We start from the raw sequence: 18687 nt of genomic DNA, 5'->3' as shown, positions 1-18687 counted from the left end.
CATTTCTCAGCCATTCCTTATTCTGCAATTTCTATTTTGTTAATTCAAATATTTGATCGATTTGTTTGGTTAGAACCGTATTATTACATTATAGTTTGCTCTCTCTATTTTCGTGCTGGATTGATTGAACCCTATTCAGATTTCCTGATAAACATTCCAGATCTAATTATATTTGGTTAGTGATGATACAAATCAATGCAATCACTTATGTCTTTGTACCATGTGAATATTTGGTCTAATTATATTCCTTATTATGTATTATTTTTTAGGTACCCACATGATGAATTAGGCTTTGTTAGGTCACTTTTATTAGTCTTGCGTTATTAAATTGATTAGTCTTTTTGTGGATTCAAGTACAAAGCATGGGTACCCACATTAATTTTTAGTTTATTTTTGAATTAACTTAAGAACATAATTAAATCATCAAGCTTTTTTAAACACTAATATATTGCATTCGATATTCACTTTTAATTGACAACATTATAAACTATATAATATTTAGATACACATAAAAATAATATCACCTAATAACTAATAATATTTTTTCTTTAATTTTTAATTGTATCACTTTTAAATAACATAGAAAAAAACTAACATAAAATTTAGTATACGTGTCTCGCACGTAGCTTTTTGCTAGTATATATATAAATGAGTGTATATAGTAGAACATATATATAATATTATATAGAAGAGATGAAGAATAGTGAAAGACCAATAAAAATAGATGAAGAAGAACCCAAAGTGATTGAAGGAGGATTACTAAACGAACAAGGTTTTAACACATTTGTCCAAAAAGTTTATTTACTAAATTGTACCGTGAGATCTTAAAATCACAAAAACTACACTCCAAAAATGTAGTGCGGTGCTGTACGGTTTGAGCGATTTAGACTATCATCGTTATCAAATATTATAATGAAAATTTAAAAATCAATCTAATAAATTTTTAACAATACAAAAAAAATTATTAAAATTTTAATATCATAACATATATACTAATCATCAATTCATTATATTGAATTGTTTCTAAAAAATTAGGTAATTTACACATATATTACATACATTTATTCTTACTAGGTGAATGTACGTGCCGAGCCACGTATTGCTAGTTTCATTTAAGATTTTGGTCTTTTTAAGATTTTGAATGTATTTTATTTTTAAAGATTGCAAATTTTTTGTTTGAAAAAATTAAATATTTATATTTGAAATATTATTTAATAATGTATTAAAAATAATATTAGTGTAATTATAAAATTGTAAATAAATTTATTATTGGAGTAGTAGATTATTCTATTTAGTTCTTTTTTTAACATAGCATTGTAATGTAAGTTTATATCTCTACAAATATTCTGTAAAGTGTTAATATTATATGAACATCTTCATTTATAAAGCTAAAAAGCGGGTCAATGATAGAAGTGGTATATCTGCAATCACACAAAGATAGAAGTGGTATTTCTGCTTCATATGCTTATCCAGTGAAAACATTAGATAACGTGAGGTTAACTTTAATCTATAAAGATTTTTCTTTTTTAAAAAATAAATAAAAAAAATTATTTTATTCTCCCAAAATAGGTTTGTTAGAGAGATATGTGGCTAAGATGATTTTTTTTAATTTAAAAAGAGATTATTAATATTTAAAAGATTGTTTAATTTTTTGGTTTAATTATATTGAGTTTATTTATTAACGGGAGATCAAACCTAATCGTTAAATTTAACAGAATATTTTTTTATTTTTAAGTATATTCTGTTAAACCAACAAATGCCGTTAGATAGGCACTTTTAATATATAAAGATATAGAAAAAGACTAAAATTAAAAAAAGATTTAACTTTGTAATATATAGTGTGATATGAACCACAATTATTAAATTTAAAACCGTAACTATACCGCATTGCATGATCAGGCAAAAATGCAAACTATAACTTCATCGCATAGAATTTCAAACTATATTTTTTATGTAATGTGGTGCAGTGCGAACGATTGTTGGATAGATTTGATGAATACCCCTACTTATTCGAGGTATCTCTATTTTTCATAGTTGGGCCTAGGGTTTATAATAAAATTGGGCCTGAAAAGTTGACCTACTGGACCAAGTCAAAACTTCTCTAATTTTCTGTTAATCGGTCGTTAATGAATAATGACTAATCCTCAAATGAAAACACACGACAAAACACAACAACCCAACACACTTAAATTCGAAAAGGAATAATCTAGTTAATGATTAATGATTATTTGTAAAAAGGTTACAACTTTAATCGGTAAACATGAATAAAGGAAAGGCCTTTAGCTTCTTGGACTCTCAAAACAAGAGCCCAAAACCCAAGACCCTGTCTTTCGCTTTCGAAGGAGTACAAGACTCGTAGTAACAGTCAAGCAGAGTAGAAAGATATTTCCCATGTTTCCCTCTTTTTCTTCTTCTTCTTCTTCTTCTTCTTCTTTTTCTACATTCTCACAACAACTCACAGCGACCAAGAAGATGTATGTCTCGCAAGCACCCGCTGCAGCAGTCTTTCTTTTGTTACGACCCTTTTCACATAACAACAACACCATTAACTTCTCCAACTCTAAGCTTTCCTTTGCTGTCACCACCACCAAGTGTGGTTGTGCCACTGCTAACCAGACCCCTATTGGAGATGATGTATTTTCAGTTACTTCTTCTAGTTCCAGTGACTTTGATTACTTGGGAGAGAGTACCAAAGGAGATTTGAACCTCAACTTGGACCATATTCACTCATTGGGTATATATCAAAATCGTTTCTTTGCCTTTTTTTTTGGTTCCCCCCTTTGTTTTGCTTAGTTCTTTTCACTTTTTCTTTTGCAGCAGTTGATGGTCAATCAACATTAGAAGGCCCCATTGAAGAAGTGGCTTGGATGGAGGCTGAAGAAGCTGAGAATTTGCTTAGGGACCTTGGCATTCCGGTGCTCTTTCTACTCTCTTAGACAATCTCTCTTTTTTGCCCTTTATTAAAAAATGACAGCTTTACTGAACTTGTGCACTTTTTCCTGCTGTAGAATCCTTCTTCATCCAGATATTCACCTCGTGGTATATTTTGCACTAGAACTTTGAATCTCAGATCAATTAGTGCCATTGGATATGATATGGACTATACTTTGATGCATTACAATGTCATGGTAAACATTACTTTTTCTCCTACTATTGTTTGTGTTGTGCTGATAAATAGACCATTATCAATTTGAGACAGTAGATATATAATAATGGCTGCAAGTTTATGATTAGGATTAAATCCATTTTTTTCATACTACATTTAATTGGAATTATGAAGAAGGGGGGTTCTTATTTTACATGGATTCTTTTTCTTGTAGGCTTGGGAAGGAAGAGCTTATGATTACTGTATGGATAATCTGAGGAAAGTGGGTTTTCCTGTTGATGGACTTGCTTTTGACCCTGACTTGGTACCAACTTTGTTTAAGTAAATGATATGTTCCTTTTATTAACTCATTCCTTTGTAATCTCAAATACTTTCTTTCATCATTTTTGTGTAGGTTATTAGAGGCCTTGTAATTGATAAGGAGAAAGGGAACTTGGTTAAGGCTGATCGATTTGGTTACGTGAAAAGGGCTATGCATGGCACCAAAATGTTATCTACTCGAGCTGTGAGGTACATTTTGAACCTTGTTTATTTGGTTCCTGCAATATGGAAGACAGACATAGCTTGCTAGTTGCAACAAAACTGTTTGAGTTATGGTGCTCTCTTTCAATCTATCAAATGAAATTACAGTAATGACACGAGATATTAAGTGAAAATCGCATGATAAACATCCTATGCTTTTTCCAGGAAGTAATCTTCAGGTTACTAACTGATACTGCTAGTGCATTTTGTTTTTTAAAAAGATTGGCTGCACTGTACTACCCTTGTGATCCTAGTATGTGTTTATAGGCTTAAATTTTATGTTTTTCGGTACATCTTTTGTGTAAAAAGAGAATTTTTTTCTTTTCTTCCCGTCATTGAACTTCACTTCTCTGTATCGAAGTGAGATTTACGGGAGGGAATTAGTGGATCTCCGGAAGGAGAGTAAATGGGAGTTTCTCAACACACTGTTCTCTGTTTCAGAAGCTGTGGCATATATGCAGGTAATCCACTGTCACTTGTTCTGTTTTTTATATTAAATAAGTTTTTTTTGATCTTGAAATAACAAGTAGGATTTCAGTTTATTGATATTTGATGCCTTTTACAATTCATAAGGATGATGGTTTAAGATTATTCATACTTGTCTTATTGTTCTCCCTTTTATAATGAAAAATATAATTGACTTAAAGTTATATCATATGATTTCTTGCAGATGGTTGACAGATTGGATGATGGAACCATAACTGCAGAACTTGGTCCACTTGACTATAAAGGGCTTTATAAGGCACTATACTTAGAGATTTTGTTTATTAGACTATTAGTATTAGTTATGTATGCTCCTTTTTTTAACTTCCAATGTGGTTTTCAGGCTGTTGGAAGAGCCCTCTTCAGGGCACATGTAGAGGGTCAGCTTAAGGTAATTGAGATATTAGTCAATTATGCTTTTATTAATGTCTTCATTTGATCAGAGTCAACTAATTATGGTAATATTACAGAGTGAGATAATGTCCAAACCCGAATTGTTTGTGGAGCCTGATCCGGAACTACCTCTAGCTCTTTTGGATCAAAAGGAGGTATGCAACAATTTTTCTTTTGGAATGTGAAATCAAGTCTTATTTACACTGTCATTCTCATTTCTCAGGCTGGTAAAAAACTTCTGCTAATTACCAACTCGGATTATCATTACACCAACAAGATGATGCAGCATTCTTTTGATAGATATCTTCCCAACAATATGGGTTGGAGGGATCTCTTTGACATTGTGAGTGAACAATCTTCTTTAATTCACGCCAAAGTTTGATGATTATTTCATGTCGCTTCTTGCATGAGTGGTAGGCTTGTTTGGGTTGAACATTGCTATTAAGCAACGTGGTGCCCAACACAGATAACATCCTATAAATGGTTAGCGGTAATAAATGGGACTTGATATTGAGTTGCACCAGTAGCTGACACCTCATGAAGATGCTAGACACATTAGCATTTCTCTTAGAAATATTCATTCTTGTTAACCATAGCAAAGTTTCGTGCTCGGTTTTCAAGAATCTCAGTTATGACTAATTATAAAGAATGTTAAGTCACTATTTTTGTTTATATCAGGTAATAGTCTCAGCCAGGAAACCAGAGTTTTTCCAAATGGCACAACCAATGTATGAGGTGGTGACGAATGAGGGTCTTATGCGTCCATGCTTCAAGGCCGAAACAGGTAAATTTCCATATTCTAGTACATGTTCTCATTCATTAGTACTAACAATAGATGATGCTCAAACCATTCAATCCATCATGTTCATCTTCAGGGGGTTTATACTCTGGGGGAAGTGCTCAGATGGTTGAGAGTTCCCTAAACATTCATGGAGATGAAATATTGTATGTGGGTGATCATATATACACAGACGTAAGTCAATCCAAAGTCCATCTACGATGGCGAACAGCATTGATTTGTCGAGAGCTGGAAGACGAGGTCAGTGTACATAGTTTCCACTTTATTTATCATTTGCAGAACTTTCTGTTTGTTTTGACTATTTCAATCATGAAAAGCTTTTCACTGTTTCGATAAAATCTTGAAAGTGCAGTATAGTGCCTTGATTCATAGCCGAGTTCATAGAGAATCATTGATAGAGCTCATAAATCAGAAGGAAGTCGTAGGAGATCTTTTCAACCAACTCCGACTTGCTCTGCAAAGGCGAACTAAAGGGCGTCCTGCTCAAGTAGGCTTTCATTCACAACTGTCGGGTTAGAGATGAAAAAAGCATAGAGAAAAAAAATGCAAAAGAAAAAAGAAAAAAAACTATAAAACTAATCTACTGCTTTTTACTGTTGCATTTTAAAAAAAATATTCTTTCAGACTCTTGCTGCTACAAACATGGAAGATCAAGATCTTACAGAATCTATGCAAAAGCTACTTATAGTTATGCAAAGACTAGATACTAAAATTGCTACAATGCTAGAAGCAGATGGAGAGCTCTTCAACAAGAGGTAAAATGATATACATATATAATTGTCGACAAGACTACAGTAGAGACATCACTTTTGTCCCTAACGGTATTCAAGAAATTATAATTCATTTTGTTATATAACAGTTTACATACATCATAATTACAATAGACATTCTTTCCGTTTCTGCATAATTTACAATGTTGAAAACAGATTTCAATGATTCAGTTGCACGCGTCTGAATGTTTAAATTTTATATTCGACACTATAAATTTTTCGAAAACAGATAGAATATCTACTATAACTACAATCCACAATCATATAAGAAAATTCTAGTTATAATTTCTCTACCAGTAGGAACAAAAGCGATATTCCCGGTAGAATTTTCCTATGTAATGTATGCATATTATATATCCCTTTGTATTCTAAAACTTGTATCATCTGTGGGTTAAGTTGAACTCTTTCAATCCTATGTTAGGTGGGGCTTTCTTTCAAGAGCAGGTTTGTGGGACAAAAGCCATATAATGAGACAAATTGAGAAGTATGTACTACTGTCCCTTAACAAAATTCTTCATATTTTTTTTCAAATACCACTTGGAACCTTCTAATTAAAATGATATGTTGTTATAAACTTTCTCAAATTGCAGGTATGCAGATATTTACACTTCTAGAGTATCAAATTTCTTGCACTACACACCATTTATGTATTTTCGCTCTCAAGAACAGGTAATTTTGAGATCAAAGCATCATCTTTTTATAATTTGGAATATGAATTTTCCTTAACACTTCACTAAATTATGTGCTTTTATTGCAGTCTCTTGCCCATGATTCATATAACCATACCATGTTAAATGGATCTGCTACCATGGACAACCAACAATAAAATCACAACTATTGTAATATTAGTTGTTAAGATCTATTTATGTGGTTGTTATGTTTGAAACTATTACATAATAAGCTTGTAGTTAATCGCTGATGATACTTGGAGTTAAGTTAGATGGAATAAAATATGATTTTTCTAATGCCATTTTTATTCTTAACCACACAACCATACAATTACAAACTAATATGTACTCAAACACAAGGCACTATGGCACAAGCTTAGTGTTGCAGATGAAATAGATTCTATTACCATTGGACTTTATGCAGCATTCTATCCAAGGTGGATTCCTGTGATCTCTTTCACATCCTAACAATTTGTTCATCTTCATTCTTTTTAAAGCATCAGAGTCATCAGAGGTGAAATCTTCAAAGAAAACACCCTGCATGTGCCAACCAACATTACTCAGAAGAAGAGTTAAAACCAAAGTTGAAGCTCTTTGATAAGTTATTTGGAATATTATTATTACCCAATGTTGGGAATCTAATAAGGCATGAATTCTTGCTGTTGGGTCTTCTAGTGTCAGTATAATCTTACACTCTTCATTCTGGCTAAGAAAGCTATCCAGATTCGAAGGGGAGATCGCTACTACTCGAACAACACATCTCACTATGGTTTCGATCTAAAAATAATAAGACTTAATACATTTATATACCAGCCAAATGATTGAAACTAAAACACAAATATTAGTTACAAAACCTCTGTGTGAGTGATGAGATCCATCAATGTTGCATATGGGAATTCTTTGGGATCTACCACTGAATATAATCAATAACAAAACAAAGGCATAAGCATAATTAGCAAGGCTGATGTTCATATGAATATGAATGTGATATAGTTTCTGTTAAGTACCTGTTAAACCAGAGAGAGGATTACTTCCTAAAGGCGATCGACCTTGTCTGCCAACTCCGCGCTCATCCATTGCTCTGAAGAAATCAAATTCAAATAATAGTGTGTACTACTAACAAGCAACAAGTTTAGTGAGATTTTAAGTAGAAAAGTATTACCTTTTACATTCCATGACAATTGGATCACTGTTAGGAAGGAGCCTAACCTTAGTGGTGGGAAGCAAAGTACCAAGCCATAAACCAGATTCTGTTTCTTCACATTTCATGTTCCGAATCTTCACCCATTGCCCCATTTCTTCTTGAAAGTAGGCACTCATATCAACAGGAGCCTTCACTCTCAACACAGTTCCAACACAAGGAAATTTACTAAGGATTAACATGTTGAGCGTTTTCGCTTCAATTTCTAGTGGTAGGGGGCTTAGTTCTTCATCTTCATGCCTGATGAACAAACCGAATTCGTGTAAAGGTTTGCAATGACAACAGAAATAGATTTGAAAAGCCATGAAGTTCATAACTAACATGTCTTACATTGTTTGAACCTTTAATGGAGGTGCATCATTTCCATCCCACACAAAAAGCATACACCCAACTTCCAATTTTTGAACATACAAAACCTTTTTTGGGCAAGAAAAGAAGAAGGGTAAGACAATTTCATCAAACAATCATTTATTATGGTAACAATGTTAGACTTTAGATGCTCACCTGACATACTAGATCAAAGAACATCTTAGTTCCCAGATCTTTGATTGTCATAAGATACTCATTCCTTCCTATAATAGAGAATGCAAATAAGAATTTTTTCCATTTGACAACTCAAAAAGACAAAAAAGAATAGATATTATTTTAGATTCTGTGTTCTGTAAAAGTTACCGATCAAATCCTATACTTGTTAAATGACAATTCAGACAAAATAAAATAATACCCTTAGCTCAATTTTTTTTCTTTTCAAAATAGAACATAATAAATTAATAATATTATGAATAGAATGATTAAGAAAGTAATTGACAAAAATTGAGTTCGGGTATTATTTTGTAATATTTTGACAAACACATTATCATTTAACAAAACAAAGTTTCTAATCGGTAACTTTTGAGTCCAAAATAATATTTACGAAAAAGGTCTAAAATTTACCAGCACTAACTTCATAGCGACTACTCAAAGCTCTCATAGAGGTAATGCAAGGGATATCATGTTTTTGGAGATGAAAACCAGGTGAAGTTTGATAAGGAGTATTTGTAGTAGTTTTGACATCAAATAAAGCAAATGATGAAGTTTGTTTGTAATAAACAGCACAAATCTCATCACCATCAACATAGTGTTTCATCTGACCAAAAGAGAGTAAAAAATTAAAGCAAAAACATTGAAAAAGACAAATAATTATCAAAAGGGGTATTAAGTATATTTACCATGACATTGTTTAGAACAATTAAATCTTTATAAGATTTGAGATGAGGAAGATGCTCTTCCTTCTCAGCAAACATGTTAATAAATAGCTCAGACAGTAACTCATCCACAACTCTGATTGTAGTTACATAATCTACACAACACAATATAAAGATACAATCTTTACATAAAGTTGGATCATGGTTTTTAATTCTTATATATAATATAGAAAGAAGAGAAGAAAAATACCAGTGCCTTGACTCTTTCTGGGAAGAGAAAACTCAATGACAAAACCAACCAAATTAAACTTCTGTGAAGATTTTCTTCTGCTGTTGTAGAGTGTAACAGCCTCTCTTATTCTCTTCAAATCACTCCTATGTCTCATCTTCTTCAACTGAGTTCACTCTCAAACTATCTCTTTTCTATGAAAGATTGAGTTTTTTTTCTTTAGCTTCTTCTGCAATTTTGCCTTTTTCGTTGATTGGATTAATGTTGTTGAACTTGGGCTAGAAGATACTAAGTAATATTTTTTTTTATAAAATTTTAGTATTTATATATAATCTAAAAATTATTTTTTCAATTAAAATTTTACAGTGAACTACAAAAACAACATGAAAGTAAAATAAATAATAATAAATACCATTTTGGACCCTCTGTTTTACAAAAGTTATCAATTGGACCCTGTGTTTTGTTAAATAACAAAATGGACCCTGTATTTTCTAAAATAGTACAAATAGGACCTTGAATTGATTTTTTGTCAAAATAAAGTTTAATTATAATCCGATCTAAAAGTGCTACGACAAAACTGTTTACATTTTTTGTATCTGTTCGTATTAAGCATTGTCTTCAAGTTGGTTGTCTAAAAAAAAAGTTGTTAAAAATTAAGCTCAGGATCCTATTTTTACTATTTTAAAAAATACAGGGTCCATTTTGTCATTTAATAAAACACAGGGTCCAATCTGTAACTTTTGTAAAACACAGGGTCCAAAATGGTATTTAACATACAAATAATAAACACACAAAGAGAAAAACATGAAAACACAATAATATAAAAGGATAAATACCGTTTTGGACCATATGTTTTGCAAAAGTTATTAATTGGACTCTCTATTTTATTAAATGATAAAATGGACTCTGTATTTTTTAAAATTGTACAAATAGAACCTTGAATTGATTTTTTGTCAAAATAAAATTTAATAATAATTTGATTTAGAGATGTTATGACAAAATTTATTACATTTTCTGTGTCTGTTCGTGTTAGAATTTGTCTTAAAGTTGGTTATATTAAAAAATAAAATTGTTAAAAATTGAGCTCAAGGTCCTATTTTTATCATTTTGGAAAATATAGGGTCCATTTTGTCATTTAACAAAACAGAGAGTCTAATTAGTAATTTTTGCAAAACACAGGTACTAAATAATATTTACCCTAATATAAATCAACAATTTCAAAATTTTGTGGAAAACATTTATAAACAATAAAAAAATTTACAATTCTGCAATACTATATTTTTAGGGATCATTTCAAAAATATACAAAACTAAAAAAAATTATAAAAATACGATTTTATAGAATTTTAAATATTTTTATAGTTTTTAAAATTTTATTTACATAAAATATGATTTTTTGTTATATTTTTGTATTATACTTTTATACTTTTATTATTTTTTTTTGTTATTTGTATATTGTTTTTTTTTTATATTATTTTGATGTTATTTTTTTTATTATTTTTATGTGACATTTTGTTATTTTTATAAGAGTAAATATCATTTTGGACCCTGTGTTTTGCAAAAGTTACTGATTAGACCATCTGTTTTATTAAATGACAAAATGGATCCTGTATTTTCTAAATTGGTAAAAATAGGATCCTGAACTGATTTTTTGTCAAAATAAAATTTAATAATAATCCGATCTAAAAGTGTTATGACAAAATTGTTTACATTTTTTGTATCTGTTCGTATTTTCAAGTTGGTTATATTAAAAAAAAGTTGTCAAAAATTAAGTTCAGGATCCTATTTGTACTATTTTGAAAAATACAAGGTCTATTTTGTCATTTAACAACAGAAGATTTAATTGGTAACTTTGTAAAACACAGGGTTCAAAATAGTATTTAACCTTTTATAAATACCCTAAAGATAAATTTCTTAGTTTATGTAAATTTTCCAAATTTTATAATTTTGTTTGGTGAGTTACAAAAGAATACCTTGTTACAGGTTACTATTAATTAGGAGGAAATTAGACTCTATATCCTTTTTATATTGTCTTTTATTTTTACCCTCTTTTTTAAAGTCTATTACTTTTACTTCTTTTTTTAAACATTGTACCAATTTTGTCCTGTCACTTCAAGATATTTTCTATGTGACTTTCTTATGTCAGGTTATTTTGGGTACAATACATATAAAAAGAAGTATGTTTCAATTAAAAAAAAATTAGAGGTAAATTTAGTTAATTGATTAATAAAAGATGCATTTTTCAACATACCCCTACTATTAGACTGCTGATGGACCCTCAGAAAGCAGCCCATTGGGCCAGGTTAATGGGCCTAGAGAAAATGATGTTGAATGTAGGGGGGTTTGGAATTAGGCGGACGTAGGATGATAAGGATGCAACCCCAGCTAGAGTAGTCTTCTCTCCCTTCCTTCATCGCTTTTCTCTTCTTCTTACGGCTATGACCTACGACGACGAAGAAGAAGAAGAAGAACAGGAAGAAGAAGAACCCTTCACAAGGGTTGAAGCCATTGTTAACCCAAACCATAAAATTCTTCTTTGTTTAACCACTTCCACTTCCATCTCTATTCCATTCTTTTTTCCTTTTTATTGAAATTTATTTGAACGAGAATAAGACAACACATAAAGGGCTCAACCGCGAAGACTTTTTCACGTTTACTCTGGCTTCAAGGTTTGTCTTTTATCATATTAGGGTTCTTCCTTTTTCTCATCGTTATCTAAAAATCCTTTTTTTTTTTTTTAATTATTCATATGGTATTGTTGTTTGCTGAGAATAAATATTGAAATTGATTTCTCCCTCCCAAAAAAAATTCAATTTTTATTACGCTTTTCGATTACTTGTGGGAAATTGGAAACTGGGTTTGTTCTGATTTCTTATTTTGACAATTATGAATGGTTTTGTTGTTATGTTCATTGTATGTGTTTTTTTCATGCTAAGTGTTTGTGTGTTTGTTTTATTGATGAATAATGTTTTTTAGGGTAGAATAAGGTCATGGCTACGAAGAAAGTTATAGCAATATGTCAGTCAGGGGGAGAATTCGTCACCAATAAAGATGGATCTCTCTCCTATAATGGGGGTGAGGCTTATGCTGTGGACATTGACAGTGAAACACAACTTAATGATTTCAAGTCAGAAATAGCTGAAATGTTTAATTGTAATGCTGATACTATGGTGATTAAGTATTTCCTTCCTGGCAATAAGAAGACCCTCATCACAATCTCCAAAGACAAGGATTTGCAACGAATGGTCAATTTTCTTGGGGAGGCTGTCACTGTTGATGTCTTTGTCATGTTTGAGGAAGCTGCTGCCCGAAATGTATCCAACATGCCTGCTAGTAGGTACTTACTGCTATGGTGTTCACTGTTTCATTTTTGTGTTTTTAATGCATTATTTGTATAGCTAAAGGAATATGGACTCTGTTCACATTTTGCTATGCATTGTGAGAAAGATAGTGTAATGTGATTGTTGTTTTAATTACTAATTGTTTTTGTCGTTCTAATCATTTTGGAACACCCTTTTCTGATTTTGATCTTTCATTGTATCTTGTTTTGAACTTGGTGGTTAAAGGATTCACAAAATGGTTGAATGTGCAGGTCAAGCAGGACAACTGTATCGGAAGCAGTAGTTCCTGTTGCTGAGGGTGTTGATATTCTGATTGAGAATGGCACTGATAATCACCAAAATGATTTGAAGCCATATGAATTTCCCCTGGCTTGTGTTCCTTGTGGTTCAAGCGACGAAAATCATCGTAAGGCTGCTCAGCAGTGGGAAAACACAATCACTGGTGTGGACCAAAGGTTTAATAGTTTTAGTGAGTTTCGGGAAGCTTTGCATAAATACTCAATTGCACATGGATTTGCTTACAGATATAAGAAAAATGACAGTCATCGTGTCACTGTCAAATGCAAGTCTCAAGGTTGCCCATGGAGAATATATGCTTCAAGGTTGTCTACTACTCAATTGGTTTGTATCAAGAAAATGCACACGAATCACACATGTGATGGAGCTGCTGTGAAAGCCGGGTATCGCGCAACTAGAGGTTGGGTAGGAAGTATCATAAAGGAGAAGTTGAAAGTTTCTCCAAACTATAAGCCTAAGGATATTGCCGATGACATCAAACGGGAGTATGGGATTCAGTTGAATTATTCTCAGGCATGGCGGGCGAAAGAGATTGCGAGGGAGCAGCTTCAAGGCTCTTATAAAGAGGCATATACTCAGTTACCCTATTTCTGTGAGAAGATAAAGGAAACTAATCCAGGCAGCATTGCTACATTTAGCACCAAGGAAGACTCGAGTTTCCATCGTCTTTTTGTATCTTTCCATGCCTCAATTGTGGGTTTTCAACAAGGCTGCCGCCCTCTCATTTTTCTTGATAGCACAGCTTTAAACTCAAAATACCAAGGCGTGTTGTTGTCTGCAACAGCTGCAGATGGTGATGATGGCATCTTTCCAGTTGCCTTTGCTGTTGTGGATGCCGAGACTGATGAGAACTGGCTTTGGTTCTTGACAGAACTCAAATCTACAATCTCAAGATCTGAGCCACTTACATTTGTTGCTGATTTTCAGAATGGTATTAAGAATTCATTGGCTGTGGTATTTGATAAATGTCACCACTGCTATTGCTTACGCCATCTCGCTGAGAAACTTAACAGGGATTTGAAGGGTCAGTTTTCTCATGAAGCAAGAAGATTCATGGTTAACGACTTCTACGCTGCTGCCTATTCACGCAGACTGGAAGGTTTCGAGCGAAGTGTCGAAAACATAAAAGGCATCTCCCCAGACGCCCACAATTGGGTCATTGAAAGCGAGCCAGCACACTGGGCGAATGCCTTTTTTGAAGGAGCAAGGTACAATCACATGACATCGAACTTTGGGCAGCAGTTCTACAGTTGGGTATCAGAGGCACATGAGTTACCAATAACACAGATGATTGATGTATTAAGAGGCAAGATGATGGAATCATTCTACACACGTCGAGTTGATTCCCACCAATGGGCGACGAAGCTAACACCATCCAAGGAAGAAGAGCTTCAGAAAGAGACTTTAGCTGCTCAGTCTCTAGAAGTGTTGGCCTTACATGGTAACTCGTTCGAGGTTCGGGGAGAATCTGGTAGTGAGGTTGTTGATATTGAGAATTGGGATTGTAGCTGCAAGGGTTGGCAACTTACAGGCTTGCCTTGCAGCCATGCTATTGCTGCAATGCAATGCACTGGGAGAAGCCCTTACGATTTTTGCTCTAGATACTTTACTGTGGACACTTACAGGCTAGCTTACGCCGAGTCAATTATGCCCGTTCCAGACGTGGACAAGCCGGTTGTGAGTGATACAAATCAGGCAATAGTTACTGTGACACCACCCCCGACGAAAAGACCACCAGGGAGGCCAAAGATGAAGCAGGTTGAATCATTAGACATTATTAAACGCCAGTTACAATGTAGCAAGTGCAAAGGCCTTGGCCATAACAAGAAGACATGCAAAATTTCTTAGATGTTTTTAGCTTAGTTTTAGCACACACATATGTTAGGATTGGATTTGTAAGTAGGTTTTATTTTTCTTTTTTACTTTATTTTTTCTTTCATGATGTAAATGGATTCTGAAATTTTTGATGGGCTGTTTAGTATTTTAATTAATGCAACTTTATGGGCATATGGTGAGATTAGTTAAGAAAAGGTTATTGTTTGTAACGACAATTTGGTCAATTAATTTAATTTTCTCTCTTCTTTTTTTGGCATGGAAAAACAAGTGTACTGTGTACTTCATTAAGCCATGTCAACTACGATTTTTAATGATTTCAGAAGAACAAATATAACATTCTGATGTGTTTCCGTTAAGGGGCCATTGTTTAAATTTTTCTGGGGTATATGAAGTAATTTTTTTGTTTGGTGTATTTTCTTATGTGAAAATGTAGTGGATTTTACAAATATTTGGGTAAAGTGAATAACTTTGTAATTAACTTAAAATTCAAACGAACATTAACCTACTTTTTTTGATATAAATACTAATACTAATTAAGTCCACTCAATTTAGTATGACAGGTTGCTTTAAATTGTTTGTCTACCTTAATTTAATTAAGAGGTAATGAGTCTCAGTTCAAATTATGTGTTTGGTTTGTTAAAAAAGTAAGAAAACTATTTTTCATGCGCTTATTTCTTATTCATTTTCTACTCAATTCTGGCAAGCACTTTTGGTTGGGGAGGTTTTCGGGTGGGCCGATTTTTGTTGCTGGTTTGATCAAATTTTGTAAAGGTGCAATAAGGACAAGTGTGGGGAGGGTGTTGTGTTGTGCTGGGAGTTATGGAAGGTTCGAAACAAGTTAGTTTGGAACCAAACGTATGACATGGTAGATGGTGTTCTTATCTCATCAATGAGTTGTCTTGTATAATGGAAGTTAACACAAAATAAAGGTTCAGAGGCTTCTTTTTCAGTTTTTGAAGCAGGTAATGGAGTTGAATTTTGGGTTAAGCCGCAGGAGAATACAATCAAGGTAACTGTTAATGCTGTCATTTTTCGTGATCGACTTGCGTTTGGTTATGGCATAGCCGTAGGGAAATTAGTGATGGCTAAGTCAGGTAGTTTTGTTGGTAAAAACATTCTGAATTTAGCAGAAGTAATTAGTATAAAAGAAACGCTAAGCTAGATTAAAGCTCAACCATGGCAAAAAGTGGAGTTGGAGTCAGACTGCTTGGTAGCAGTCCAAGCTATTTGAAATTCATTATATATGCTCTTCTTTTAGAGTTATTATAGAAGATTGTCGTAAACTTCTTGCATCTTTAAGTAAAGTTTTTTTGTTTTATTAAAGGATCTGCTAATATGGTTGCTCATAATTTTATTAGAGCATTTTGTTCTTTTCTAAATCGAGTGCTTAACAAGAGTGATGTTTCTCTTGAGATACAGTCTTATTTTTTTTTGTTGATTTCATTGGTTAATAAAAGTTTTATATTTGTTTTTAAAAATTACTAATAATAAATTAAATTACATCCATTGCAAATTATATCTATTTTATATAAAGTGTGCCTATATAACAGAATTTTTGGTTTATGAGAAATTTATGGGTGACTTTTTATTTATATTAAAAATAAAATGATTTATTATTAAAAATAAAATAGTTTACGAGAAATTCATGAGTCACTTTTTATTTATATATAATAAAATAAATCTCATTAAATAAAAAAAAATAGGGTTCTAGATTTTCTTTAATTACCGTATTTCTAACCCTATTTAATTATTTATGTCTCTTTTATAAACCCTATTTGATTAAAGTTAAGATTATAAGATTAATTCAAATTATTGTTCATATATTGATTAATCCCATTAATAAAAAATAATTCAATATATGAACCCTATTTGATTAATCCCATTATTAAGACTTTTTCCTTTAATTTTTCTTTTGTTGATAATGTTAATTTATTAATATTAAGATAGTGTTCTACTAGGGGATCTAACGAGTTTCGCCCCTTCGCTAATGGCCTCTAAGAGTTCAAATTCCAGTATTGTATAAATCTTCAATTTGTTCTATTTCTTATATTAACTGAAATTTGCTACTTTTTTTTTAAAAAAAAATTTACAACTTTATTGTTTATATCTTATTAGGGACATTCATGGAAATTTGGGTTTCTTTGAAATATACAATTTAATGAGCATTACCTTTTGATCATAGTGTGTTTTCCATGGCTAAAAACCTCAATAATCTCTATCATTTGATATCAAATAAAATAAAATTATCATGATGTATACATTATGGTTATTTAATGAGTAATTAGTGTGTTGAAATTGTCAAGCTGATATTCAGAATTATTTATAATTGAATTGTTTCTTTGTCAAAATCAATATTAAGTATATTTATATGTTTATAGGTTTATCTATTCTCTTAGATCAATCATGATCATATAGCAAAAAAATCATACTCATATAGACATGTTATTTTTATTTTGTAATTTAGATCTTCTTAGTCATTATTTAGTTCACTTAAACCTTTTTCGATTATGGTAACTGAAGTTTTGTTTCTTTTAAGCACTCTATTACAAAGATGTGTATTACATGTATCATACTCATATAGACATGTTATTTTTATTTTGTAATATTATCATCTAATAATTATTTTTGATTAATGGGATTCATATATATAAGTATATTGAATTCTTTATTCAAATAAATATTTTTTATTTTTACGTGATTATTTATTGTTCATATATCTAGAACCCTATTTGATTAAAGTTAAGATTATAAGATTAATTAATTTGTGATTTCTTCCTATATACATAATAATAATCTCACATAATAACTAATAATATTTTTTCTTTAATTTTTAATTGTATCACTTTAAAATAACATAGAAAAAAAAATAGCATAAAATTTAGTATACGTACCTTGCACGTAGCTTTTTACTAGTATATTGATATAAATTAATCTAATTTGTATAAATAATTAAATATAGATACCTAAATTTTATAAACTAAATTAAATTGAATTGAATCATAAGAATTAGATTAGGTCGGTCAAGTTTTTAACACTATTCTACTTATTTATTATCTACAAAATATATTAGTATAATTATTTAAGATATTTTATAAATATGAGTACAAAATACTATTTAAACTATATTTTGAGTATATTAAAATTTTTTGATTTTCCTATAATTTTGCAACTACAATAAATATGACTATAAAAAAAAAGTTAATTAGAATTTTTACTTTTTAAATTTGAATATGTATTAAATCATGCCTTTGAATTATTTTGGCCATTAAAAATTTCCCCTAAACTATTAAGATGGTTAGATTTAAGGATTTTTGTGTAATTTTATTTAATTTTACTATTTTAGTGATTTTTTATGTACTAAATCATGCTCCCATTTTGATATCTACTAAATCATGTCCTTCGGATTTTGATATTGTATATGCCTTTTGAATTTTCACTATGTTAGACTTTTTTTACTAAAATTAAATAAAAATCCTTAAATCTAACAATCTCAATAATTCATGGGTAATATTTAACGACTTTAAAAGTTCAAAAACACGGTGTAGTATATTTTAAAAGGCAACAATCTTAATTAACTTAAAAAAAAATTAAAATTAAAATATTTTTAAATGCTAAAATAAATAAAAACAAATGTATTACTATAATCCTTGTGCATTATAGAATAGAAGCCCTCTAAACTTCTTATCCAAGGAAACTGTATTTCCTTTTTTATTTCTTTATTTATTTATGAAACTGTGTTTGCAATTACTTGTTATCCTCTTTGTTGTATGGAACACACCACAGGTTTGTAGAGATCTAATCTGACCCTATCAAATGCTTACACTCACCGATCCAATAAAGAAGCACAAATATTTTTGAT

The 18687-nt window shown here is 31.2% G+C and overlaps 3 protein-coding genes across 5 annotated transcripts; 2 read left to right on the top strand and 1 right to left on the bottom strand.

Moving 5' to 3' along the window:
* Nucleotides 1–2215: 2215 nt before the first annotated feature.
* LOC115723038 (uncharacterized) lies at nucleotides 2216–7043 on the top strand. 2 transcript variants are annotated; one of them, XM_061103659.1, is made up of 17 exons: nucleotides 2216–2734; nucleotides 2821–2915; nucleotides 3009–3128; nucleotides 3321–3410; nucleotides 3501–3616; nucleotides 3990–4089; nucleotides 4299–4370; nucleotides 4455–4502; nucleotides 4582–4659; nucleotides 4728–4847; nucleotides 5183–5288; nucleotides 5380–5543; nucleotides 5656–5790; nucleotides 5928–6058; nucleotides 6495–6557; nucleotides 6664–6742; nucleotides 6831–7043. In XM_061103659.1, exons 1-17 carry the CDS (start codon nucleotides 2392–2394, stop codon nucleotides 6897–6899), a joined length of 1929 nt encoding a protein of 642 aa, XP_060959642.1. In that variant the 5' UTR covers nucleotides 2216–2391; the 3' UTR covers nucleotides 6900–7043. The 2 variants fall into 2 exon arrangements, with proteins under 2 accessions (XP_060959642.1, XP_030508296.2); XM_030652436.2 differs by having other exon boundaries at nucleotides 2270–2734; nucleotides 2818–2915.
* LOC115723039 (protection of telomeres protein 1a) lies at nucleotides 7017–9632 on the bottom strand. The gene is made up of 10 exons (XM_030652437.2): nucleotides 9377–9632; nucleotides 9151–9281; nucleotides 8876–9068; nucleotides 8447–8514; nucleotides 8273–8358; nucleotides 7904–8182; nucleotides 7749–7822; nucleotides 7596–7654; nucleotides 7366–7518; nucleotides 7017–7278 (listed from the first exon to the last, which is right to left on the bottom strand). The coding sequence occupies exons 1-10, from the start codon at nucleotides 9510–9512 to the stop codon at nucleotides 7105–7107; spliced, it is 1353 nt and encodes a 450-aa protein (XP_030508297.2). The 5' UTR covers nucleotides 9513–9632; the 3' UTR covers nucleotides 7017–7104.
* A 2073-nt stretch (nucleotides 9633–11705) lies between these two features.
* On the top strand, nucleotides 11706–14999 carry LOC115722482 (uncharacterized). Of its 2 annotated transcripts, none has more exons than XM_030651695.2 (3): nucleotides 11706–12023; nucleotides 12331–12691; nucleotides 12947–14999. In XM_030651695.2, exons 2-3 carry the CDS (start codon nucleotides 12345–12347, stop codon nucleotides 14838–14840), a joined length of 2241 nt encoding a protein of 746 aa, XP_030507555.2. In that variant the 5' UTR covers nucleotides 11706–12023; nucleotides 12331–12344; the 3' UTR covers nucleotides 14841–14999. The 2 variants fall into 2 exon arrangements, with proteins under 2 accessions (XP_030507555.2, XP_030507556.2); XM_030651696.2 differs by having other exon boundaries at nucleotides 11714–12023; nucleotides 12336–12691.
* Nucleotides 15000–18687: the final 3688 nt, after the last annotated feature.

Source organism: Cannabis sativa, chromosome 9 (genome assembly GCF_029168945.1).
Source record: "Cannabis sativa cultivar Pink pepper isolate KNU-18-1 chromosome 9, ASM2916894v1, whole genome shotgun sequence".
NCBI classification, from domain to species: Eukaryota; Viridiplantae; Streptophyta; class Magnoliopsida; order Rosales; family Cannabaceae; genus Cannabis; species Cannabis sativa.
The sequence above is the reverse complement of the archived record's forward strand: the minus strand, read 5'-3'. Positions and strand labels throughout refer to the sequence as shown.

Coding starts and splice junctions, on each gene's coding strand:
- LOC115723039 (XM_030652437.2), bottom strand. CDS start 9,512: ATGAGACATAGGAGTGATTTGAAGAGAATAAGAGAGGCTGTTACACTC. Junction 8,359..8,446: donor TCTTTGATCTAGTATGTCAG/GTGAGCATCTAA, acceptor TGCCCAAAAAAG/GTTTTGTATGTTCAAAAATT. Junction 8,183..8,272: donor CCATTAAAGGTTCAAACAAT/GTAAGACATGTT, acceptor TTTGTTCATCAG/GCATGAAGATGAAGAACTAA.
- LOC115723038 (XM_030652436.2), top strand. CDS start 2,392: ATGTTTCCCTCTTTTTCTTCTTCTTCTTCTTCTTCTTCTTCTTTTTCT. Junction 4,503..4,581: donor ATGTAGAGGGTCAGCTTAAG/GTAATTGAGATA, acceptor GTAATATTACAG/AGTGAGATAATGTCCAAACC. Junction 4,848..5,182: donor GGAGGGATCTCTTTGACATT/GTGAGTGAACAA, acceptor TGTTTATATCAG/GTAATAGTCTCAGCCAGGAA.
- LOC115722482 (XM_030651695.2), top strand. CDS start 12,345: ATGGCTACGAAGAAAGTTATAGCAATATGTCAGTCAGGGGGAGAATTC. Junction 12,692..12,946: donor TCCAACATGCCTGCTAGTAG/GTACTTACTGCT, acceptor TTGAATGTGCAG/GTCAAGCAGGACAACTGTAT.